This window comes from Mytilus edulis, chromosome 3, assembly GCF_963676685.1.
Source record: "Mytilus edulis chromosome 3, xbMytEdul2.2, whole genome shotgun sequence".
NCBI lineage: Eukaryota > Metazoa > Mollusca > Bivalvia > Mytilida > Mytilidae > Mytilus > Mytilus edulis.
The window spans coordinates 5,273,865-5,301,517 of NC_092346.1; the positions used below are offsets into that span (position 1 = coordinate 5,273,865).

The 27,653-nt window shown below is 31.3% G+C and overlaps 1 protein-coding gene across 2 annotated transcripts; it reads right to left on the reverse strand.

Annotated features, from left to right (window-relative positions):
• Positions 1-27,648, reverse strand: LOC139515675 (RNA polymerase-associated protein RTF1 homolog). 2 transcript variants are annotated; one of them, XM_071305317.1, is made up of 17 exons: positions 27,509-27,648; positions 24,899-25,012; positions 24,318-24,453; positions 20,598-20,796; positions 17,471-17,673; positions 15,764-15,980; positions 15,204-15,299; positions 14,604-14,694; positions 14,092-14,174; positions 13,174-13,369; positions 12,292-12,369; positions 11,371-11,492; positions 9,603-9,738; positions 7,888-7,983; positions 7,391-7,417; positions 4,590-4,683; positions 1-3,355 (listed from the first exon to the last, which is right to left on the reverse strand). In XM_071305317.1, the coding sequence occupies exons 1-17, from the start codon at positions 27,584-27,586 to the stop codon at positions 3,249-3,251; spliced, it is 2,073 nt and encodes a 690-aa protein (XP_071161418.1). In that variant the 5' UTR covers positions 27,587-27,648; the 3' UTR covers positions 1-3,248. The 2 variants fall into 2 exon arrangements, with proteins under 2 accessions (XP_071161418.1, XP_071161419.1); XM_071305318.1 differs by lacking the exon at positions 7,391-7,417 and having other exon boundaries at positions 531-3,355.
• Between the last annotated feature and the right edge of the window lie 5 nt (positions 27,649-27,653).

The window sequence follows — 27,653 nt, forward strand, 5'->3', positions numbered from 1 at the left end:
AAGATTTATCAGTTTAATTAGAGGTACAACATCATATATAACAAATATCTAATAAAAATCTCACACACTCTGTCCTGAGGTATTTCATTCTAACTCATGATTTATACACCTCGCTTGATATGGTAACTAAAGAATGCTCAAGTAAATACTTATTGAGAAAATTGCACTATAATTTACATCCCCTATTAACAATGCCATAAATCAAATATATTTTTTTTTAAATTCAAAAGTAATGGTTGTAGAATTGCTTACTAGACCTGTTAAATAAAATCTAATTAAAGATTATGTGTGAAAGCGACCAAGCAAAAAAAATTGAGCTAGTTTAAAGATTTACTTTTAATCAGATTGTGTAAAAAAACAGGATATCATTGCAGCCTCAAAAAGGCACGATACTGTGTAATAATATTCCAATATGTATACAAATAGTTTTTGTAAGGGCCATTCCATTTCAATGAAGTTGGAAAGGTAGGAAGGTTTTAATTTTAGACATGAGTCATTGATGGTTGTTTACTCAAAGTACTGGGGATTAATTTATTTTTGAGGATTGAGGAAAATCTTTCTTTTTTTTATTTATATTTCATGGTTTTTCCAAAGTCTACATTCAAGCCTCTAGAACATTTGTAATTCATTAACATTAAATTCCTGGCTTACTTATACCCCAAAACTCTACCAAAGATTGAATCTGACGAATCATACTGAATCCACAATAGCTGGATTGTTTGGTGAATCTTGGAAGTCCCTTTATACCCTCTAACATCCATTTAAATGGAACGGTCCTTAAGAAGTCCCTTCATACCCTCTAACATCCATTTAAATGGAACGGTCCTTAAGAAGTCCCTTCATACCCTCTAACATCCATTTAAATGGAACAGTCCTTAAGAAGTCCCTTCATACCCTCTAACATCCATGTTTAATGGAACAGCCCTAACAATGCAATATCAAACAGAAACATGTTAAGTATGCTACCAATTCATAGATTAAAATATCAATTTAAACATTTAAAAACCTCAACAAAATCTACCTCTAAAAAACCTATTTTCATATTGGTGAACTCATCGTAAAAAAATCACTACATCAACACATATAAACTTCATAGACGTACAGTTGTTCCTTTAACAAAACATTGCATGTTATGGTCACGCATGGTTAGCTTTAAAAACATAGAAAATAATGTTAACCTTTGAACAAGTTTAAAACAAGATGGATTAATTGTTGCTTTTTAAACATGCAGTTGCAAATCCTGAATGAGTTTAAAAAAGTAGCGTGAACACAGTTCACAAATTTATACCTCAAACACTCAAAGACATCAGATTTTCAATCTCAACTCATTTTAATTTAAAAGTTGTAAGATCACAGTTACCGCCCTTTATTGACATATATTTCATTGCATTGACTCTTATTGAAATCCATCCTATGAAGTGAAATGAAATGATGATGGGATTCAAGTATATTTAACCCTTCCTTATTTGAAGATATTTTGACATAGATTTTTATTTCTCAGATTGTATTTAAGCACTTTTTTAATCATTTGGCAAGATGGTTAGAAATAATTTAAAATAAGTTAGTCCATTATTTCAGGTACAACCTCTTGTATTCAATATTTAGAAAATTTAATTACATGTATTTATAAAATTGCCACAAGCAAGTTTTCAAAAAAAATAAAAATTCAGGGATCCAGCCATTTTCAAAAAGGGTTTCTGACTCAGAAGAAAAGGAAAGGGGGTGGGATCTCAAAATATATCCCCATTCAAATACAATTTCTAAATGCACGCAAAAATTTCTAAATTTACACTTAATGTTGAAAATCAAGTTTTATTACAACTTAAAACAATTTATATATGAATGTGAGATACCTTCATGGGTAGCCAAGGACTTGAAACACCCCCTGGTCATTGTTTTACATATATATTATTTATATATCACTACATACTGAAATCCATTTCACATTACAAAGATTGGGGAAAAAATAACATGTAAATTTGAGTTTATAATTGACACTGCAATGTAAAACAATTCAATAAAAAAAGTGCTGTGGGTAAGATAATGTTACAAAAAATGGAACAAATCAAAATCAGAAACTGTACACAGACAATGTGGGGTAACCAGCCAAACACTTATATAACAAAAATATTTATAAATTGAGATTACATATTTCATTATGTTGCTATCACCGGAAGCTGTGCATTTTTCAATTGGCTGGAGAAAAACAAAAAACCAAACATAGTGCATTAAAAGTCTGACAATTATTTACTATGGATTTATTTATGAAGGCTCTTACTTCAGAGATTTGAGAAAAGGGGGACTAGCTGCCAACTGGTAAAAATATAGACTGGCCTATGACAAAAACATTTTGAACACCCCTCCCCCTTTTCTAACAGTCTTCAAAAACATATTGATCCCTAACAGTCAAAATTCTTTTAAAGGATCACTTTTACTCCCAGTTTATGTTAAAAGAAATATTGTGTAAGTTCATTGTGCAATTTCCTACTTTGTAAGCTGAGAGAAACATTAGAAAACAAGTTTAATGCTGTTGAACATTAGAAAGGGTTTTATATAAACCTAATTTATAAGAAAATATTATGAACCAAAAAACTGATAATTGACGGACTGTACACACACAATAATACAAATGTAAGTACTGTAAATTCAGAAATTATTGCGATGTTTTTGTTATTGCGAAAAATGCGACAGGGTTATAAAATCGCCATTATTTAAACTCACACTTTTAATTTTTGTATATAAATTACCGTAAACAGTATATATCTCAATATCGCAAAAATTAAAATCGCATTATAGTCTAAATTGACAAAAACGCAATAATAAATAAATGCAATAATTTCTGAATTTACAGTAAACATTTTAAACGTTAAGAACCAATTTGAAATTACAGATTTAGCAAAAGACACAATCTTTCCTTGAAATTTTCATAAATAAAATGTAATTTTTCTTCCCACATCACTGATCTATTAATGCTAAAATATGGTCCACGAAGCAAGTTTTCATAATGATACTATTAGTAACAGAGAATTTTCCTATCAGACTCTCTTATATGAATTATATGGTCTAAATGTCCTTCTCTAAAACAAGATATACTTAATATAAAAATGATAAACATGATATTTCTGTAGTGAAAACACACATTTTGAAATGAAATGATAAGTCAACACACATACACATGATTCAGATCAGTCACACCAACTCAAACATCCTTCATCATTTACACTCACACTCACACATACACACTAGTACTAAATAAGTCCTTTCTTCTTTTTATATTCGGCTAGGTTAAGGGATCTTTTTGGTGCAGCTCCTTCACGACTCGTTTCACTGGTTTTATTAACAATCATTGAGGGAGCTGAAAAGTAAACCATTTTTTTACATTGGTTGCAATGAATTACATTGATTTCCCAGTTAAAAAAAACCCCGATAATTTCACATGTGAAATAAACGTGGTTATTTCACTCTCTGACTTCATACAACACTAGGCGTGGTCAAGACATCGATAACGGCGGATCAAAACAAATTGTGAATGCGTAGAAAAAAGATATGGTTCCTTAAATGCTTTACATTAATTTCTTTAAAAAAAAACATTTGCCAATGTAATAAAAAGAATAACTAATCAAAGAATTCAAATATCCAAAAATATTCAACTGGTGACCGAACAACACTGAAAATTAACTCATGCGCTACATGCACTTGTGAATTAATGTGTTGTTTGGTCACACGTTGAATATTTTTCACTATTTGAATTCTTCGATTAGTTATTCTATAAATAATAATATAATAACATTACTACTATTTATGAGTGTAGGTTTAAAATAAATACCTTTTTTTTCTGTGCGACAAACAAAGACAGTGTTGGTATTATGTCTTAATGTTTTTAGTTAATTCAAGAATGTTATTTTGAAGACATATCTATGATTTTTTGTTTCTGTTTTATTCATTCCCATATCTGATGAGAGGACAGCAATATCTTTATATCACAAACCTATGTGGTGAGGTCAATATACAATTATGGCCAATAGCAAATTTAAATATTCAAAATTGTCAACCAGAAAAGATTATTACATTAGGGTTGAGAAATTTGGTTATTCTTCACTTCTTAGGGGCCACAATTGTTTTTATTATACTGAACAGTGCAAGGGTCTTTTGAACCATCAAAAGTAAGTTTTTTAAAACACTGGAAACTGTTGGAAAAAATTATTTGGAGTTGGAGAGAAATGTACTACACATTAAAGGTAGACTGTAAAATTTTATACAAGATGTCCTTGACACAAGATAATTTCAAAGCCTTGTTTCCTTGCCACTTGGTAGGTTTCAAATATGACTGTTGCAATTTTGTTTCAGATGTCTGTGATATCATTATGATGGGAGATCACTCAAGAACATATCAAGAATCTCAAAAGCTTAAGTCACCAGTAAATGATAGGGTTACTCACTGCTGGTGTAAATTTTTTAGGTTTATTCGTCCTTCCTTGAATTTAAATGAAAATAACTGAATTATTTCATGTCACATGATCATGTTTTCACCAATAAAAATGTTTCTAATATATGTAAACTACAATAATATCTATTGTTACATTAAATACCTGATGAGGTGACGTCAAGATCTATTGTTATATCAAAATCATGATCAGCAAATAAATCTTGTTGCTTTTTATCTGGATTTTTTAATGGTGATATCTGCAAATAAAAACAAATAAAAATGCCTTAATTTTTCTTTCCTTAAATACCCTGCTGTTGTTGCTGTACAAGAGGGTTTTATTGCATCTTATTTGAAAAGAAAAGTGACCCCAATCATAAATATCTTTCAGAATACTGTAAACCAACTTATTTTCAAGAGCGATTTATTTTCCTGACTTTTGCGAGTAGAAAAATAACGCGAATATTAATCGTCGCAATATGTAATACATGGATCATTCCTTATTGAACTTCAGAAAATCGCGAAATTAAATAGCCGCGAAATGGTATAAAAAGGGTAAAACGTGAAATTAAGTATCCGCGAAAAATAAGTAGGTTTACAGTATTACTTACACAATAGAATGTGCATTAAACAATTATTAGTTTTAAAAAACCAAACAGTAATAGGTTTAAGAAAATTCCTCTAAAATTGGTCAACATATTTTTATACAACCTGCATTACTTTAAAACAGCATATAAAATATATGATAATATATATCAATACCGACCGTGCCAGGACTGTATTATGAGTCAATGTAGTTAAAAACTTCCCATCATCAATGCTAGCACTGTTGACAATGTGCACATATTTTCTTACAGTTTCATGACTTAATTGTTGTGTGTTTTAATGTGTGTGTTTGGGGTTGTGTGGTTGGAACTGTTTTTTTACCACCCATCAACAAGTTTAATGATCAAAATTCTATAAAATTCTGTTAAAGATTTCTATAGGAAAATTCAACAACAAACAAAAAATCAAAGTATCTTTCAACCCAAATCTAAAGTTATTTATAACACTGCACTTAAATCAAATGTAGCAAAGAAATAAATCTCATATGAAAAGAGATTATATACATGGTAAATGTAAGCAGATAAATAATTAAATAAGAAGAAAATAGATAATGGATCGTACATTTCTCTCCTTCATAGATGGCTTACACTTTTCCAACAATTGATTATTTGTTTGTAATTTCTTTCATCTCAGATCCACTTTTTCAAATTTCAAATCAAAAACATTTCATTTTCTTGCTTTCCTTTGACTTCACTATTGTGATGACACATAAAAAGAGCAAAATCTTTGATACAAAAAGATGAACTTTGCCTACATATCGTCTTAAACAAAGACCACTTTCGAGTTTGTCCATCACTGGAAAAATGCTCGAGGGCCTTTATGACATCATTTACCAGATAGAAAGGATCACCTGTATCCCTGCACTATTAACGTTCATTAAGCGTCTTAGTGATCATCATTATGCAGGATAAACTAGAAATAATGTTTGTTCGGTAGGTATTTAATCACAATTCCCCAATGACAGCAGTGCTGATTGTCATTTATGAGAATTCAATTTGCAGAATTATTCATGCAATATATCATCATAGTTTTCCAACCAATTACTCAACATGGGAACAGAAGTGACGATGCCCTTAAACGCATGAATAATGTTCACTAAAACCAGAGATTTTGACCGAAATGCATCAAACTTAAAAGTTGTCTATTTATAGATAAACTGAATCTACCACTGTATCTAGTGGAATACGATGAATCTACCACTGTATCTAGTGGAATACGATAAACTGAATCTACCACTGTATCTAGTGGAATACGATGAATCTACCACTGTATCTAGTGGAATACGATAAACTGAATCTACCACTGTATCTAGTGGAATACGATAAACTGAATCTACCACTGTATCTAGTGGAATACGATAAACTGAATCTACCACTGTATCTAGTGGAATACGATAAACTGAATCTACCACTGTATCTAGTGGAATACGATAAACTGAATCTACCACTGTATCTAGTGGACTACGATTAACTGAATCTACCACTGTATCTAGTGGAATACGATGAATCTACCACTGTATCTAGTGGAATACGATGAATCTACCACTGTATCTAGTGGAATACCATATTTCTCATCTGTCAACAGTTAAATTCTTGGTATTCAAAAATGCAAGACAAGGCTCATATTTTAAATTTGAAATGTAACTGTCTGAAAAGATGAAATATTGTATGACACTCAATGCAGAAGTAGAATCTATATTTCTGTGTCGGCTTCTCTCCCTTTTCAACCAGGAAACTTTTCTACTTATGATGCCAAAAAATAGAGGTAAAAGATGGTTGGTGAATACCTGGCCCTTATATCTAGAAAATTCAAACAGATAAAGGACAGGCAAACCAAACCAGTCTGTTATGAGTACAAATTAAACACAATAAAATCTTGTAGAAATCAAAACAGTACAGTCAACTATTTGTTATAAATTTCTTTTTTATCAATTTAATTTTCTTTTAATTTTCAAGTAATAGGAAAACCTGACACTAGATGACTTAAATTATATGAAAGAACTTAATAAATACTAAATTGTGCTGAATATGACTTAACTGGCTTACTAATTTTTCCAATATTTCTTTAAATCAAAGTGCCAGTTCAAGGTAAAGAAATAACTCGGTATGTTGTTTTACACTAAATGATGGCTAGCTCTATTTGAATGTTTTCAATCAATGTTGACAACCTTATCCAAGATTCTATTCAAATTTTGAAAAAAGTTGTAGGCAGCCAAAATTGATCTTGAGGTACTATAACTAGTCATGCACCTAGCATTTACTGGAAATTGCAACTATGAAACATTTTTAAAACTTAACAGTAGCCTTTAACTTAGCAACTTAAATAATCTGCGTTAGTTTTCTTTACTGTTTTGAGATATACCTTTCTATGATCTCTGTGATCTTCAGCCTGGAAAATACAGTGGATAAAAATTAGGGAATAAACAGTCATGTTGAAGATCTCAAGGTTTCAAAAGGTTCAGAGTTTTTCGTACCAGGTCAACTTATTGCGTTAAACCAATATTTATGTACAAGAGATCTTCAGAATGATTGAATAAATAAAAATTTGAACGTAATAAATCAAAACACCATAAAATAGTCTGATACATATATACATTTAAGCAAATAAAAATACAAAATTGATAGCCTTGAACTTGAAACAAATTAAGTCTCTAAACAAGGAAAATTAAGAGTTCAGTTTTATCTTATAAAATTAACATGGGTTTTAAGCAAAAAAAAATTATCTAGAAATCAACAAAAGGAGCTGCCACTTTTTTGTTAACCCAAACATGCATAACTTTTAAATTATCTTTTACACTTCTTTAGCTACATTTTTGAACTACCATCCCAACCATAGCAAAAAAGAATATAATTATATACCTTCAATGATGGGAGTTTGTGGTTCAATGATGGGCTTTCGTTTTTAAGTTGACCTTCTTTGGCTTCTTTCAATGGTTCTTTTGCCTGCGAACCAACCTGAAAGAAAGTAAACCTTCAAATAATGGGCACAATTCATTCAAGAGAATCTGATGCTTCATCATAGTGTTTTCTGATAGAGGAGTGAAAGTACATGTGATATATATGTTGTGGGAAAGTATATGTCAAATCATTCATGTCAGAGTATATATCGTAAAAGTACAAAAGTACATGTGAAAAAATATGTCGTGAAATTATATGTTGTGAAAGTACACATAAAATTATATGTCATGAAAGTACATGTGACATCAATTTTTGTGAAAGTACACATGAAATTATGTCAGGAATATACATGTGAAATTATAGGTTGTAAAAGTTCATGTGAAATTATTTGTTGTGAAAGTACACATGAAATTAAAGGTTGTAAAAGTATATGAGAAATTAAAGGATGTAAAAGTACATGTTAAAATTATGTCGTGAAAGTACATCTAAAAGTACTTGTGAAATTATATGTCGTGAAAGAACATGTAAAATAATTTGTTGTTGAAGTACATGTTAAATTATATGTCTTGAACGTACATGTGACATCATTTGTTGTGAAAGTACATGTGAAATTATTTGTTGTGAAAGTACACATGAAATTATGTCATGAATGTACATGTGAAATTATAGGTTGTAAAAGTTCATGTGAAATTATTTGTTGTGAAAGTACACATGAAATTAAAAATTGTAAAAGTATACGAGAAATTAAAGGATGTAAAAGTACACGTTAAAATTATATGTCATAAAAGTACATCTAAAAGGACTTGTGAAATTATATGTCGTGAAAGTACATGCAAAATAATTTGTTGTTGAAGTACATGTTAAATTATATGTCTTGAATGTACATGTGAAATTATATGTCATGAAAGGACATGTAAAATTATGTCATGAAAGTACATGTGAAATTATATGTTGTAAAAGTACATGTAAAATTATATGTTGTGAAAGTACATGTGAAATTATATGTCATGACAGTACATGTAAAGTTATATTTTGTGAAAGTACATGTAAAATTATGTTGTGAAAGTACATGTCAAATTATATTTGTGAAAGTACATGTAAAATTATATGTCATGAAAGTACATGTTAAATTATGTGTCATGAAAGTACATGTAAAATTTTGTTGTGAAAGTACATGTAAAATTATGTTGTGAAAGTACATGTGAAATTATATGTTGTGAAAGTACATGTAAAATTATGTTGTGAAAGTACATGTAAAGTTATATGTCATGAAAGTACATGTAAAATTACATGTGAAATTATATGTCATGAAAGTACATGTAAAATTATATGTGGTTAAAGTACATGTGAAATTATATGTCATGAAAGTACATGTAAAATTATGTCATGAAAGTACATGTAAAATTATATGTTGTGAAAGTACATGTCAAATTATATGTCATAAAGTACATATGAAATCATCAAGGTTAACAATATATGTTCTGTAGTTTTGGCTTTAGACAGATTACACTATTTAAATTATTGTCTAGTTTTAAAAGGAATAATCAAAATTTAGTAACTTTGAAGTGATAAAATTTATTTCGTGTAAAAAAAGATATTTCACAAACTTTAACATTCAATTTCATCTAAAGTAATAATCAAATTTCTGTCCATTGTTTTAGTCCCATATGACATACCTTTGTTACCATGGTTGGACGACACTGTCGTCTGGTAAATGGATCAGCTACTTTATTTTTCATTTCTTCTACTTCAACTTTACAAGCTTCTTCTGATTCTATCATATTACGCTGTCTGTTTCTCTGGTTTATGTAACTAAAGAAAAAGCAATAAGTTTTGGAAACTCAGAAATTGAATTTGATAAACACATTTTTTATTACTATTGTTAATCAATGAACAAAATTGTGAGATTAATTAATGCTATTTCAGAATTTATAATTATAATATGATCATAATTTCAATCAAATTTTTTTGCAACAATTGATAAAAAGTTACAAAAAAATATCTGAACCAAATTTGCTGAGAAGTACAAAACAAATTTAAAGTTCCAGATAAAATCATTAAATCAAATATTTTCATAAAGGGAAATCTAATTCAACTTGAACTGACTTGCAAGTTTAATAAAAAGATATAATTCCAGCACACAGAATTGACAATACTTCCATCAGTCTAATAAAACTGCCCTGCAACCCTGACATACCTGATAGAGTTGATTTTCTGTGACCGTCGCCGGTCCAACTCAGTGGCCCTTTCCTCTAACAACCCTGACATACCTGATAGAGTTGATTTTCTGTGACCGTCGCCGGTCCAACTCAGTGGCCCTTTCCTCTAACAACCCTGACATACCTGATAGAGTTGATTTTCTGTGACCGTCGCCGGTCCAACTCAGTGGCCCTTTCCTCTAACAACCCTGACATACCTGATAGAGTTGATTTTCTGTGACCGTCGCCGGTCCAACTCAGTGGCCCTTTCCTCTAACAACCCTGACATACCTGATAGAGTTGATTTTCTGTGACCGTCGCCGGTCCAACTCAGTGGCCCTTTCCCCTAACAACCCTGACATACCTGATAGAGTTGATTTTCTGTGACCGTCGCCGGTCCAACTCAGTGGCCCTTTCCTCTAACAACCCTGACATACCTGATAGAGTTGATTTTCTGTGACCCTCGCCGGTCCAACTCAGTGGCCCTTTCCTCTAACAACCCTGACATACCTGATAGAGTTGATTTTCTGTGACCGTCGCCGGTCCAACTCAGTGGCCCTTTCCTCTAAATCTTCTAAACCTGACATACCTGATAGAGTTGATTTTCTGTGACCGTCGCCGGTCCAACTCAGTGGCCCTTTCCTCTAACAACCCTGACATACCTGATAGAGTTGATTTTCTGTGACCGTCGCCGGTCCAACTCAGTGGCCCTTTCCTCTAACAACCCTGACATACCTGATAGAGTTGATTTTCTGTGACCGTCGCCGGTCCAACTCAGTGGCCCTTTCCTCTAACAACCCTGACATACCTGATAGAGTTGATTTTCTGTGACCGTCGCCGGTCCAACTCAGTGGTCCTTTCCTCTAACAACCCTGACATACCTGATAGAGTTGATTTTCTGTGACCGTCGCCGGTCCAACTCAGTGGCCCTTTCCTCTAACAACCTTGACATACCTGATAGAGTTGATTTTCTGTGACCGTCGCCGGTCCAACTCAGTGGCCCTTTCCTCTAACAACCCTGACATACCTGATAGAGTTGATTTTCTGTGACCGTCGCCGGTCCAACTCAGTGGCCCTTTCCTCTAACAACCCTGACATACCTGATAGAGTTGATTTTCTGTGACCGTCGCCGGTCCAACTCCGTGGCCCTTTCCTCTAACAACCCTGACATACCTGATAGAGTTGATTTTCTGTGACCGTCGCCGGTCCAACTCAGTGGCCCTTTCCTCTAACAACCCTGACATACCTGATAGAGTTGATTTTCTGTGACCGTCGTCGGTCCAACTCTGTGGCCCTTTCCTCTAAATCTTCTAATTCTTGTTGAAGTTTACCTTGTTGATCAACATTACCTTCCATGTCAGCCATTTCCTATAATATAATATTTATAAATGAATTCTACTGATTTTTTCAAGGTCACAAAATAGGCCTATCCTTGAATTTTGTCATTTGAGAACTTTGTGTCAATCAAAGATCTCTGAAAGATTTAAATTCATTTCTATTTGTTAAAGTCATAAGAAACGAGTGACTGGTGAAAACTAATGTTTATCCAATTATTGAACCAATGCATGTATATATCATAAACTTAATCCTCTGTGCACGATTTTGTCATTTTTTACGCAAATATATCGTATAATCGTCAAATTTTTTTTCTCTCTGTCTGTTATGATTTAACAAATATGGCTACTCATTAAATGCCGTGTTTTGAAGCTGAAGTTTACCAATTGTCACCTTATAGTAAATAATCAACAAAAAGCATGGGTATTTAGCAGGTGTTTAACATATACAATCAGGCACTTGCTTATTTTAATGACAGATTCCTACGTATTGCTATCACCGGATTTTTCCTGGCAGCAAGCAATTAAAAATAAGTAAACTTCTTCTAAATATGGACAAATTAAAGAATTTTCCTCAGAAAAAAGTATATGTACATAAGTTGTATAATGAAAACTATCTATTTAGTTTTAAAAAACATATGCATATTTTTTTTAATTTGAGGTTTCATATGACTGACAGCATATTGTTTAGATACAAGCCAGCTATTTGTATGCTCAGGTTGCTGTCTCATTGACATTTAATCCCTATCTATCTTGATCATAGTACAGTCTAATAAGTGAGCCATCGCAGAAGCTCCTTAACATTTAATAAGATACAATAACCTTCAACTGACCTTTTGTTTCAATAAAGCGGTTTTCTTAACAGCATAATTATGGGGATTCTTTTTAAACCTTTGTTTTTCTGCTACAATCTGTAAAAAGCATCAATATGTTTTAAGTATACAAATGAATTATCATTCAAGTGTTAATCATTGTTATTACCATACTCAGTGTAAAACTTTGATGTTTTTACAAAATAATGTTATTTTTCTATCATCTTCAACATTGAATTATGGATGTTTGAAGACTACTTTTTCAATGACATCTACTATAAGTAGCATAGTAGTTTCATCTTAATGAATTTTACAATTAACTGAATCCCCCATATATTTCAAGTTTTGCAATCAATATACATAACAGAGTTAAATCAAATGTGGAATTTAGAATGTGACTGTCATACAAGTGAGAGGTTAAGCTAGCTAGCTAACCATAAAACCAAGTTAAATCCACCATCTTCTACATAAGAAAATGCCTGTTCCAAATCAGGAATATGACAATTGTTAATCATTTGTTTGATGTGTTTGAGCTTTTGATTTTTCCATTTGATTAGGGACTTACTGTTTTTAATTTTCAGCAGTGTTTGGTATTTTTGTTATTTTAATTTTCATTCATTTCCATATGTATAGTTTTTTTGTGGGTAAAAACTGTATTTTTTTATACTTGATTTTATGCTTTTCAAAGTTCTGCATACAAGATAACAAAACCAGATGCTCTGCAGGGTGCAGCTTTATACAACCGCAAAGGTTGAACCCTGAAAGGTTGGGGCAAGTATGGACAAGATAACAAAAAAATGTAATTTGATAAATATTTGAGTTCACCTACATTGTATATACATGGAATCCAATGAATAAAAATAAATGTGTACTCAATAAATAACAAAAATCCACAATTCTTACTTCTTCAATATCATTTTCCTTGAATTTATAATTAGCAGCCTCTGCAATGTCTTTGACTTTTTTTTCAATATCATCTACAGTTGGTAAAGTTAGACCTCCTAACAACATGGCTTCTTTCCATTTAAAGAATTCTGAATCTGTGTAGTCTTGGTTTGATACAAACTCTAATCGGTAAACCCTTTCTGAATGACCATGTCTGCAAAATAATAGGCAAATCAATTAGTCTAATTATATAACCCTTTCTGCATGACCATGATGACCTAGATTTTTTTTTAAATTTCATCTTATGTAATTATAAAATTTCTGTCTTTTTAGAAAGATGATGGAAGTTTCAGAAAGAGGGAACGATCCAATAAATTATTAACATATTCTCTTTTTAATTATGGTAGATGTACAGAACATATATCTTACCAATGATTATGAAACCCTAATCAAGTAAGAAACTAGAGGCTCTGTAGAGCCTGTGTCGCTCACCTTGGTCCAATTCATCTGAAATTTTCATGGGAGATAGATGGTGACGTGACAAACAATTTTACCCCAATGTCAGATTTGCTCTAAATGCTTTGTTTTCCGAGTTATAAGCCAAAATCTACATTTTACCTCTATGTTCTATCTTGAGCCATGGCAGCCATCTTGGTTCGTTGGACGGGTCATCAAACACATTTTTTAAACTAAATACCCCAATTATAATTGTGGCCAAGTTTTGTTATATTTGGCCTAGTAATTTCAGAGGAAAATATTTTTGTAAAAGTTAACGACGAGGGATGACAGACGCCAAGTGATGAGAAAAGCTCACTTGGTGGCCCTTTGGGCCAGGTGAGCTAAAAAATAGATGAAGATTTATCCATTGCTGTTACAAAAATTTTCTCCTAAATACATGTACATTTATATCACATTCTACATTATTTTATGCAATACCTTAATTTTAAACCTTTATTTGTTCTAGTTGTCCCTAATTGGTAAACCTTTGCAGTTTCTACAACATCTATTATCTCTGCTACCTGAAATTAAGACATAAAGAATCAAACTATCAAACAAATATCTGTACTATCATTTCGTTTAACTGTGTAAGTGTTGTTTCAGAATTAAAATGCATGTGGGACATGGAAGGCATTTTATAAAGACCCTAACCTTTCATTTCATTTCTTGAAAGAAATTTTTAAGGAAAACAGAACCATCCACAAGTAATTTGAGTGTCTTCCTTGTCTCCAACCATGATAAATTAGGGAACAGCCCTATTTCATAATTCTTACTTTTTCAGAAGGTGATGATAAGTTAATAAATTAACTTGCAAAATATATAACCTTGTTTTATCATACCACTTTTTGACTTGGTCAATGCCACTATTTCAGAGTAAAGAGCAAAAATGCCAGTGCCTCTTTATATCTACGTATACAATAATCTTACAAATCTACAGAATTTGCACATACCCTATATACAGCTCTGCCTTCATGATTTCCTATACCAATCCTTACATAACAACCTTGCACAGTTTTCCTGAAGAAAGGCATATGTACCCATCTACAAAAAAGATCAAATAAGTTTCTATACTATATCATAAGTATCACATATATATACTGTGGTTTCAAAAATATGTACTAATTTTCTTTCGTTTTGAGGTTATCGGTATAATTGAACCATTCATTTAAGACTAATGGATCACAGTGAAAGAGAAAAGCTTACTGTTTAACAACTGATATTTGCATTTAAAGGTTAACCTAGTCTAACCAATTTTATGACAATCAATTTTATCAGAACTTCAATTTTGGTGCTTAAGTCCTTTAAATAAAAATTGATAATTTTGACCTTTTTGTGAAATATTTGTCATATAAAAAATCAACTGCAAAAATTAGTTGGTTATAACAGACTATAAATGTAGGACTTGGAGGTACAATGGTATTTCAGAGTACCATCCCCAATTCAGAGTCCAAATATATATTATTCAACTTGTGACAATTATAATGGAACAGTATAGGTTAATGTGAAGTAAATTATATGTCCAAAAATCCTTAGAATAATGCAGTACATACCTCTCTATTTTATGCCGAGACAGTCTGACCTTTTGCATTTGTTCCTTTGTAGATACATACTGGACTTTTTTCTTTGATCGCTGGTAATTATAATATCTACAATGAATAACACAAGTTTGTGTTATCTAAGTATAAGTTAGAACTTATCTGAAACCTCGGGGAAAAATGACAAATCCCGTGTTAACAAATATTCTTGAAAGATGAAATTTCATAGTTAAAATTTCAATGATAAAGATAGACCCTTAACACACTCTGTCCTTTTAATTTTATATATAATATTCAGTGTAATGAAGATTTTTTTCAGGTCTGTAACATTTCATGGAACTGAAATCCACCTCAATTATCTGCAATAACTCTTAAACTAGCAGGAAAAATAAAATTCTAAAAAAAGTGACAAAATTACATACACAACCATTAGGCAGCACTGATTTTTAGATCTAAAAAACTTTAAGGGAAGGACATACTGACAGAAAAAGAGACATAAACTATTCTACCTCACTCCTTCTGAGCAGGGGTATAGCTACCCAATTATCTCTGCTTTCAATGACTCAGACACTTACTCATTTTCTGATTGTGACCCCTCATCTGATGACCGTTCACCACTAGATGATTCCGATTCTGATTTTGTTTCATGGACCTCCATTTTACTCTCTTTACGAACATCGTCCTCATTTTCCTCATTATCATCGTCTTCATCTTCATCATCAGAGTAAATATCATCAGCTTTCAGCGTCTTTTTCCTTTTTTCTTCTAATTTCTTTTGTTTTGTGGCCTCTTCTGTAAACAACACTCATAGACTTCAACAACACCATTTAATTTTCTAAATATACTTAAATTCTAATTAATCTATTATTCTAAAGATATGTATATTGTTTTGAATAAAAATGGAAGTGTTCCCACTAGTCAGTTAAGATGGACTGAAATTTTTGGCTTTGATCAAAATCATTGGAAAAATTTTTATAAACTGCCATTTGTTGTCACAAATAATACTAAGTTACAGTGGCTACAGTTTAGATTCAATCATCGAATCTTAGCTACAAACAAATTTCTTCATAAAATTAAGATTTATGATAATCCAAATTGTACATTTTGTAATAGAGAAATTGAAACATTAGAACATTTATTTTGGGAATGTGAACATACACAATTATTATTAGAACAGATTGAAAATTGGTTTCTAACCAATGGAATTAGTGTACTTTTTACAAAAGAAGTTTTTCTGTTTGGTAACACTGCAAAAATATCAAAAGGCAATGCAGAAAATACTCTTTTTCTTACCATAAAGCAATATATTTATAATTCCAGATGTTTTAAAAAAAAACTGACAATAAACTCAGTAAAAGAAAAGATAAAATATGTGTATGCAATGGACAAAAATATTGCTATGAAAAACAAATGTGAACATCAGTTTCTCAGAGAATGGAATGCTTTTGATATATTACTTAGCATGCTTAGTTAAGTACAAAAATGTATATACATGTTATAAATGAAAATGCTGTATTTACTATACTAAAATAGAATTCAATTTCTAGATGAATTATATTGAAAACTCACCACACTATTCTCTCTCACTCTCTTTCTCTTTCTATCTCTCTCTCTCCGGTGTTCAAACTGCTTTACTCTTTATCTTATATTTGTATATTTAAAAAAAAAAAAAAAAATTGCTTCCTAATAGAAAGATGTATTGATTAGATAATATCTATAGATTTATATATTATATATTGCTATTATATTTGTGTATATTATGTTGTAAATTGGAAGTTATAAATAATAAAATAAAAAAAAATTTCTAATTAATCAAATAAATTTTTGAGGCTACAGAACACACCAAGTTATTCTATTGAATAATCATCTAAAGACTACTTTAAGATGCTAATAATTACAAGTGATGCACTCTTCAATTTCTTTTAATATACTTTTACAGAAAGTCACATTTAAAGGTGTCATCATCATTCACCTGCTATCGTTTGTTTTTACATCATATTCTCAACAAGATTAAGGTAATGTAAAATTCCACATTGTGTGTTTACCTTAAATCTCTTGCAATGGAAGATAACAAACAAATATGAATCTTTTGATTGAAAAACAGCTTGCTATGTGATTTGGGTTTTTTGCCATTGTTGAAAGATATAGTGACCTTTATTTGTTAACTTCTACAAAGTTGAAAAGAAAATGTAAACATGTACTTTTAAATAATTTAAGTGCTTCCACACTCCCATCTAATACAATTTGTAACAACGCTTAATTCAATTAATCCTAAAACAAACCTTGTCTCTTCTTTTCTTCTCTTTTTGCCTTTATTTCTTTGAGGACAGAAAATTTTCCTGAATCTTTTTTCTCTTCAATATTTTTTCGTCTTTCTTTACTCCTTTGACTTGTGGATCTGTCTAACAAAGACTCAGCAAACTGCTTGTCTTTTTTCTTTTGTTGTTGTTTTTTGGCCTGTCGTAGTTTCTTTTCTATATCAAATCTGTAAGAGGAAGATTAATTTATCATCACAATGAAATTAAAGGACTTCTAACACAAAGGTCCCTAGTTCAGTTCCCGTTCGGGATGAAAATTTCAGGGATTGAATTGTCGGGTCTCCCTTGACACCATTTGCGAGTATGGTCTTGAGGAAACGATGATAGTCCATCGGAAGGGAACGATAAATGGCTGACCCATGTTAAGAGAGAGCCATATCTCTTGTACGTTAAGGACACCCTTGTAGATTTGGAACAAGAGGCTCTCAAGAGCCTGAATCGCTCACCTGAATTTTTTTGGTTTAATCTCTCATCAATGATTATTTTGGCTTTTCAATTTATTTAAATGTTCTTGAAATCGTCCTATTCTCTTCAAAAGCCAAAAAAAAAATCAATTTCTCCTATGTTCTATTTTAGCCATAGGAGCTATGTTTCTTGACATACAAAGAAATGAAATATAAAATTTATACTAGATACTCTGAAACTCTGAAACTCATTTAGCCTAAGTTTGGCTGAAATTGATACAGCAGTTTCAAAGGAGAAGATTTTTTAAAGTAAGTCAACATGATGAACAAATTGTGAAAAAAGTTTTTAAAGGGCAATAACTCCTTAAGAGGTCAATTGACAATTTTGGTCAAATTGACTTATTTGTAGATCTTACTTTGCTGATCATTTTTGCTGTTTACAGTTTATCTTTATCTATAATAATATTCAAGATAATGACCAAAAACTGCAAAATTTCCTTAAAATTACCAATTAAGTGGCAGCAACCCAACAATGGTTTGTTTGATTCATCTGAAAATTTCAGGGCTGATAGATCTTGACCTAATGAAAATTTTTACCCCATGTCAGATTTGCTCTAAATGCTTTCGTTTTTGAGATATAAGCCAAAAACTGCATTTGACCCCTATGTTCTATTTTAAGTAACGGTGGCCATGTTTTTTGACGGATCAAAAATCTAAGCACACACTTTGTGCAGGATAATCTAAAGAACAATCATGCTAAGTTTCATCCAAATCCATTCAGTAGTTTCAGAGGAGAAGATTTTTTAAAGTTAGCAAATATGATGAACAAACTGTGAAAAATTGCCATTAAAGGACAATAACCCCTTAAGGGGTCAATTGACAATTTTGGTCATATTAACTTATTTGTAGATCTTACTTTGCTGATCATTTTTGCTGTTTACAGTTTATCTTTATCTATAATAATATTCAAGATAATGACCAAAAACTGCAAAATTTCCTTAAAATTACCAATTAAGTGGCAGCAACCAAACAATGGTTTGTTTGATTCATCTGAAAATTTCAGGGCTGATAGATCTTGACCTAATGAACATTTTTACCCCATGTCAGATTTGCTCTAAATGCTTTCGTTTTCAAGATATAAGCCAAAAACTGCATTTGACCCCTATGTTCTATTTTAGGTAACGGCGGCCATGTTTTTTGACGGATCAAAAATCGAAGCGCACACTTTGTGCAGGATACTCTAAGGAACAATCATGCTAAGTTTCATTCAAATCCATTCAGTAGTTTCAGAGGAGAAGATTTTTTAAAGTTAGCAAATATGATGAACAAATTGTGAAAAATTGCCATTAAAGGACAATAACCCCTTGAGGGGTCAATTGACAATTTTGGTCATATTAACTTATTTGTAGATCTTACTTTGCTGATCATTTTTGCTGTTTACAGTTTATCTTTATCTATAATAATATTCAAGATAATGACCAAAAACTGCAAAATTTCCTTAAAATTACCAATTAAGTGGCAGCAACCCAACAATGGTTTGTTTGATTCATCTGAAAATTTCAGGGCTGATAGATCTTGACCTAATGAACATTTTTACCCCATGTCAGATTTGCTCTAAATGCTTTCGTTTTCGAGATATAAGCCAAAAACTGCATTTGACCCCTATGTTCTATTTTAGGTAACGGCGGCCATGTTTTTTGACGGATCAAAAATCGAAGCGCACACTTTGTGCAGGATACTCTAAGGAACAATCATGCTAAGTTTCATTCAAATCCATTCAGTAGTTTCAGAGGAGAAGATGTTTGAAAAATTGTTAACGACGACGACGACGACGACGACGACGACGTCGACGACGACGACGACGGACGCCAAGTGATAAGAAAAGCTCACATGGCCTTTTAGGCCAGGTGAGCTAAAAAGGGCAGGCTAATGCCGCTACAAGGCAGCACTCGCACCTGCAAAGTGGATTAATATAAGTTGCAAAACTTGCTTTCCAATCCTTTTAAATAAATATATTTAAACTAATGAAATTAAATTTAACTCATTTGATCTTGAAGTTGTAGCACCATATTTTTTAGCTTAAAAAATAAATAAATGAGGCTTTTACACTTCTGTGTGTTTTTTTCTGGTTAGCTGAAATTAATGCCAGGTTTTTATTATTGTGAAAAATGCAATAATTTAAACTCACATTTTGAAATATTTTACATGAATTAAACAGGATTTTTTTCAAAATCGTAAAAATTAAAATCACATTTAAATTTAAAATGACAAAATCGCAATAATAAATGTACGCAATAATTTCTGAATTTACAGTATTTATTTATTTGAAAACAATTCTGTTTTTTCTTTTCTTTCTCCTTTTTGTATTTAAATGTAACTAAATTAACCTAATTAAATAAATCATGAAATGTGTAGTATTTTTATTTATTTAGTTAATAAAGTCTGAGCGCATTTATTTGTCATTTTTCTGGTTTGCTTCAATAATAAATATCACGGTTCAATAAGTGGTTACCTCAAGCATTCTAAGGAATTTTGAATAACACAATGCCAGCGATTGCTTACAATGCTCTAACAATTACCAAAGACTGATTTTTTTTCCATACTTATCTTTTCTTCTGTTCTTTTTCTGAATATTTTACTTTGTCAAACCATTATATTATAGATTATTTTCACCCACAATATCCTACCTTGTTTTCAGAGCTTCTCTTCTTTCGATTCTGTTATACAAAATTTGTTCTCTTTCTTTTTCTGTCATTTTTTCCAGGCGTAATCGATCTTCTTCATCTCCGATTAAGTTTTCATCATAGCCATCGTTGAATGTCTCTTTATCAGATTCGTAGTCAGACCCAGAGTTACCACCTGCGCTGTCAGACTCTGACACTTCACCTATAATAAAGCACATTATACTGCAATCAGCTATTTTACTATACAGATAAAGCTATACGTATAAACGTTAGCTTTATACGTCAATGACCTCAACTCACCTATAAGCCCCGCCTACTTACAACGTCACGTCACAACCATGACGTGTAGTAACAATGGTCAAACCTTTATGAATTTAAACCTGTTATGTCTTCAAATTAGTAATTTATATACCATGTTTATCAAATGTTATTAATTAAATTCCTTTTCCCTTTCTAATTCCTTAAATTGTCAATGCTTACCGCCTAGACTATGCTCATAGGGAAATACCCCAAAATGGTACCCCAAGGGAGAAATTCCAAACACTTTTTTTTAATAATATTTGTTTCATATTTTTTTTTTTTTTTTATCGATTTCAGTATAAAAACCATATACGTATAGTGTCTTGAAATATAAAATTTATTTGTAATCGGCACGAAATGGGAAAATGCTCGGTAGAACCTCGCATTTTCCCGTTTCTAAGCCTCATACAAATAAATTTCATATTTCAAGACACTATACGTATATTGTCTAAATATACTGCCTTTTTACACAGGATTATCACATTAAAAACCAGATGCTCCGCAGGGCGTAGCTTTATACGACCGCAGAGGTTGAACCCTGAACGGTTGGGGCAAGTATGGACACAACATTCAAGCTGGATTCAGCTCTAAATTTGGATTGTGATTAAATAGTTGACACAGCATAGGTTTCTGACACAGAATGAATGTGTTCTAATGAACTTAAAATTTTTGTTTTCTCTTAGAGCAATTCACTATGCTGTTGAATATTAATCCTCTCAAAACAAGAATGTGTCCTCAGTACACGAATGCCCCACTCACACTATCATTTTCCATGTTCAGTGGACCGTGAAATTGGGGTAAAAACTCTAATTTGGCATTAAAATTAGAAAGATCATATCATAGGGGACATGTGTACTAAGTTTGAAGTCGATTGGACTAAAACTTCATCAAAAACTACCTTGACCAAAAACTTTAACCTGAAGCGGGACAGACGGACGGACGGACGCACAGACCAGAAAACATAATGCCCCTCTACTATCGTAGGTGGGGCATAAAAATGTTTGAAGAAATTTTCTTTTTTATTTATGAAATTTCAAATGAGAAAAATTGAACCCAATTTTTTAATCACATCCCCCTTTCCCTTATTCCAAAACTAATCTCAATTAAAATTTCTAATGGAGTTTGCAACAATAACTACTCATTTAAATACATCATAAAATATTAAGATGTAAAAAAAACTGCTTGTTATCACTGAATGTTATTTATTATAATTTATCAGTTGGTAGTAAAAAGTGAATATACATTGTATATTGTATTTAACAAAGATTTAAGTTGATTCTGGACAAAGAAAGATAACTCCAATTAAAAAAAAATCTTGCTATTGCACAATATTTTGCAATTAGATATTTCTTGCTTACTATTCTGGACAAAGAAAGATAACTCTAATTAAAAAAAAAATTTGCTATTTCACAATATTGTGCAATTAGATATTTCTTGCCATTGCGCAATACTGTGCAATTGAAAAGACTTGCTATTGCACAACACTTAATATAATAATTTTAGATCCTGATTTGGACCAACTTGAAAACTGGGCCCATAATAAAAAGTCTAAGTACATTTTTGGATTCAGCATATCAAAGAACCCCAAGATTTCAATTTTTGTTGAAATCAGACTAAGTTTAATTTTGGACCCTTTGGACTTTAGTGTAGACCAATTTGAAAAAAGGACCAAAAATGAAGAATCTACATACACAGTTAGATTTGGTATATCAAAGAACCCCATTTATTCAATTTTTGATGAAATCAAACAAAGTTTAATTTTGGACCCCGATTTGGACCAACTTGAAAACTGGGCCAATAATCAAGAATCTAAGTACATTTTTAGATTCAGCATATCAAAGAACCTAACTGATTCATTTTTTGTCAAAATCAAACTAAGTTTAATTTTGGACCCTTTGGACCTTGATGTAGACCAATTTGAAAACGGGACCAAAAGTTAAGAATCTACATACACAGTCATGACAGTTAGATTCGGCATATCAAAGAACCCCAATTATTCAATTTTGATGAAATCAAACAAAGTTTAATTTTGGACCCTTTGGGCCCCTTATTCTGTTGGGACCAAAACTCCCAAAATCAATACCAACCTTCCTTTTATGGTCATAAACCTTGTGTTTAAATTTCATAGATTTCTATTTACTTATACTAACGTTATGGTGCGAAAACCAAGAAAAATGCTTATTTGGGTCCCTTTTTGGCCCCTAATTCCTAAACTGTTGGGACCTAAACTCCCAAAATCAATACCAACCTTCCTTTTGTAGTCATTAACATTGTGTTTAAATTTCATTGATTTCTATTTACTTAAACTAAAGTTATTGTGCGAAAACCAAGAATAATGCTTATTTGGGCCCTTTTTTGGCCCCTTATTCCTAAACTGTTGAAACCTAAACTCCCAAAATCAATCCCAACCGTTCTTTTGTGGTCATAAACCTTGTGTCAAAATTTCATAGATTTCTATTAACTTAAACTAAAGTTATAGTGCGAAAACCAAGAAAATGCTTATTTGGGCCCTTTTTGGCCCCTAATTCCTAAAATGTTGGGACCAAAACTCCCAAAATCAATACCAACCTTCCTGTTGTGGTCATAAACCTTGTGTTAAAATTTCATAGATTTCCATTCACTTTTACTAAAGTTAGAGTGCGAAAACTAAAAGTATTCGGACGCCGGAGGACGACGACGACGACGACGCCAACGTGATAGCAATATACGACGAAAAATTTTTCAAATTTTGCGGTCGTATAATAATACTACAATAAAGATGACAAGAAAGGTGAACTAAATGAGACAACTGAACAAAAATGGTAAAGTTCCTAAATCAAAGGCAATATACAAGCTTTAAATCCCATAGTCGTCAAGATGTGAAGCTATTCAATGAAAATTAATTGACCTGACAATATTTTCTCAATGCTTTCATAATTTGGCCAACTTTTCCATACTAATGTTGCTTTCTTTTGTGTTTTTTATCTTCTACTATTGTAAAAGAAAGACTTAAATCTTTTTTTATTTCTGTCTTAATTCTAAATATGTTTGGAATGTAAAGATCTTTTGGAACATTGGTGTTCTTCTGCCAAATACACGAGTATGATCATAGGTAGGAGTGTAAAACTTCACTTGTGTTTTAATTTAGGACAGCTATTCTTACATTCCTGAACAATTATGAAATTTCACTTTATTCCAAGATTCTTTCAGATCAAAAAACATGCATGGTATTGTTTACAGCTAATTGCAGTTTACACAGCACTGGTGTTACTGCATTGCACTGTTTACACAAATGATGCAAGAGAAATAATTCTTTTGTATGTATTGGATCACATTAATTACACTGTCTCTGACACATGTCTTAATTACATTCTATAAAGATAATGGTGATAATTAATAATAAAGAAGGGAGGTAATCCATTTCTGTTTGCATTAATTACATACCTTCCTCAGGTTCAGAAACATGTTTCTCACTTTCAGCTTCACTTTCTGAAGAGGATAATGCTGAGGATTTCCTGCTATTCTTTTTGGCAGCTTTCCCTTTCTTCTTTTTCTTTTTACCCTTGCCATTTACTGTCCACTGTAAATTCAAAAGCCATTTACAATAAATTCTAACAAATCTGAACTGAGTTCTTTATTTTTCAATTTACTTTAATTTTTTTCTTTTTCATATGTAGATATTCAAAATAGAAGCATATCCTAAAAACACAAAAATAATATCTACAGAAACTAAAAAACAATTGGACACTTAATATAATCAACTACTGTAGGAGCTAGTAAATATCAAACCATTAAATCATTTTATCGGTACCACCAAAGCATTGTCACAGAAAAGAAGGGAAATATCCTATAACATTCATGACACAAAACAATATTTGTACAGCAAAAAACACAAAAAGTAAAGGAGAAGCACTTTTATTTTTGTTCCTGATCTAAAAGTCACAGTGAGGCCTTCAACAGGGAGCAAAAGAGCCCTGTTACCCTGTTTTATAATATAACATGATCTTGTCTTGACCAATACTTACATCATCATCACTTTCAGATGTTTCAGAGTCGGAATCACTCTGTGATGCTGCTGCTGAGTTTTGAGATTCAGAATTTGGTCGCTTCCTTTTGCTTTTAGCCAGTGCTTTCAGATCCTGAAAGAAAACCATTTGTCTTAAACATTGTTTTAAAAACATAAATTCAACAGAAATTATTAACAATGATGCAACATAGGTATTTGAATGTAAACAAAATATGACAACTTAAAGTCATAAGAAACCAGTGCCTGGTGAAAAATAATGTTTATCCAATTCTTGAACCAATGCATGCATACCATAAACTTTGTCTTCTGTGCACAATTTTATCATTTTTTACGCAACCATATCGTGTAATTGTCATTTTTTTTCTCTCGGTGTCTGTTATGAAATGAAAATATGGCAGCTACTTGAATGTTGTGTTTAGAAGCCGAAGTTTACCGATTGACACCTTATAGTAAACAATCAACAATTAAACATGGATATTGAGCACGTGTTTTAACATGTACAATCAGATAATTGTTTATTTTAAGGACAGATCAATGCGTATTCCATCACCGGATTTTTACGAGTGGGTCACACTGAGGTCACTTTGCATACAGAAAATATATCAGCAAATTGCAAATCAAAAAAGTAAACTTCTTCTAAATATGAACACATTAAAGAATTTTCTTCAGAAAAAAGTATATATGTACATAAGTTTTATAATGAAAACTATCCATTTAGTTATAAAAAAACATATGCATTATTTTTTTTAATTTGAGGTTTCATATGACTTTAAGCATGTTTAGCATATCATTTTCCTGGATTTGTCAGTGGGTTGGTTCTTTTTGATATATCAACTTTTAAATCTTTTAATCTTGTGTTCCTTTCACTATATTATATAAAGGAGTAGGTGGAATAAAATGAATGAGATTTATATCAAAATCATCCAGAATTTGAAGATAGGTCACTATAAATCATTGCATTGATTGACTTGCAATTTTTACCAATCTTATTTTTAATACAAGCAAATCATCAGGCAGTAGTGTAAATCTGTCTGAATTGTTAATATGACAGGATATTGGTAACACATTCGTAACTTCAAATTTGAATTTAAAGAAGATTGATAAGCTTTTGAGTTAATAGGTTTTTCAAATATGATTTGTTTTTGCACTACATGTCTATATGTGTTCTTAATTGATAAGTTATTTAAATAAATAAGGTATTTTAAGGGCTGGCTTTGTATAGAGGTAAATTGTATATGGATATTAAAAAAGATAAGACATTTTGTTGCAGTTCAATATCAGATTTCAATGTAGCTAAACCATATATCATTACTTTTTATTTTTAAGTTGTATATATTTTTATTACAGTTCAGCTTATTGCACCATTTCCTTATACAAGGCCTAATCTGATATATATGTGTTAAATGACCAAAAAAAAAACTTTAAACAAACAGAATTGAACTCTTTTGATTTTTTTACTTAAGTTGTTGACTTTTTTATTTGCATCAAGTCAATTTTTATTATAGTTTTAAGAGAAGAGAAAGAAACAGACAAAATTAAAAGCATACCTAAACTTTAAATAACAAATCATATAATTTTTGTTGATAAACAAATCATATAATTTTTGTTGATAAAATCATTTTATCTAAGCAAACTTTCTTTTTAACCTAACATGCCAAATTATGAATAGATCGTGATGTATACTTAGATTCTAATTGTCCCTTATTAAATGTCTGAACTTCTAAAATTTTTACAATTGAACATTTTTTGTTTTTTTATTTTATTTATCTAAAAATGTCAAAAATTACCACCAACCAGGCACAAAATTGGATTTACTAGATAAGTAATTTCCCTTACCAAAGTGTTCTGACAGAAAATAAATAATTTCTACTTTATGCAAAAAGCTGCCTTCAATTTCTGACTACAAGAAAGGCTAATATGTGGCTAAGGAAGTCTATCATTTAAAAATGTGATAAAATTGTAACTAGAATTATCTTTCCATTCAGTTGAAAAATATATTCCCATTTGGAAAGCTTTAGCTATATTTGATCATATTCATTGGAAATTTCCTAAAGTAAATAAAGGCAGTAAAATTCACTTAGATTAAACCATTCTAAGCTTTCACTTTATTTTCCTTTCTAATTTCTAATCTAGATTTTAACTCAGGACACATTTAATATAAAGGACAGTTATGTATTGAGTTAATGTTGTTGTGGAAGAACCAGGTTGAAACTTTAATTCAGACTTTACAAGTAGCATGGAACATTTTTTGCTCATTCAGTATTAAGTGTCAACATTTATACAGCACACACACACACACTAACACACATTTCCTCTTATTCTTTGAGGTTTTTCTAAGTGTTTTAATGCTGAGAGTGGTGAAATGCATGTTTTTTTGTATATATGTTAAAATCCTAGATAAAAGATGTTGTGTTAAAATCCAATATCATGATAGAGAAAATTAGATGTTTGCATATATACATGAATTTATAAGGGATGATAAAGGATGGTGGGAGAGAGGTCTTAAATTTTGTTTGGCTTCACTTTGTGTGAAACTTGATAAATCCATTAGAATTCTCTGTAAAACGTATATATCCACTGAATTTCAGAACAATCTAAACTGTCATACTTCATCAATGTTTGATCCACTGTCACTTTCTTCACTATCTGAATCGATTAGAGCTGCGCTCTTTTTTCTTTTCGACATTTTTGTCACAGAAATTATGAAAGTCTATTATAAAAATAAAATGGAGCGCTAATGTCTTTCCCACAAT

Excerpts from the sequence above, each read along its gene's own strand:
- LOC139515675 (XM_071305317.1), bottom strand. The coding sequence starts at position 27,586 with ATGTCGAAAAGAAAAAAGAGCGCAGCTCTAATCGATTCAGATAGTGAA. Across the intron at positions 20,797-24,317 it reads TGTTTCTGAACCTGAGGAAG|GTGAAGTGTCAGAGTCTGAC; the intron begins GTATGTAATTAA and ends GCTTTATTATAG. Across the intron at positions 3,356-4,589 it reads TCTTGACGTCACCTCATCAG|CTCCCTCAATGATTGTTAAT; the intron begins GTATTTAATGTA and ends TTTACTTTTCAG.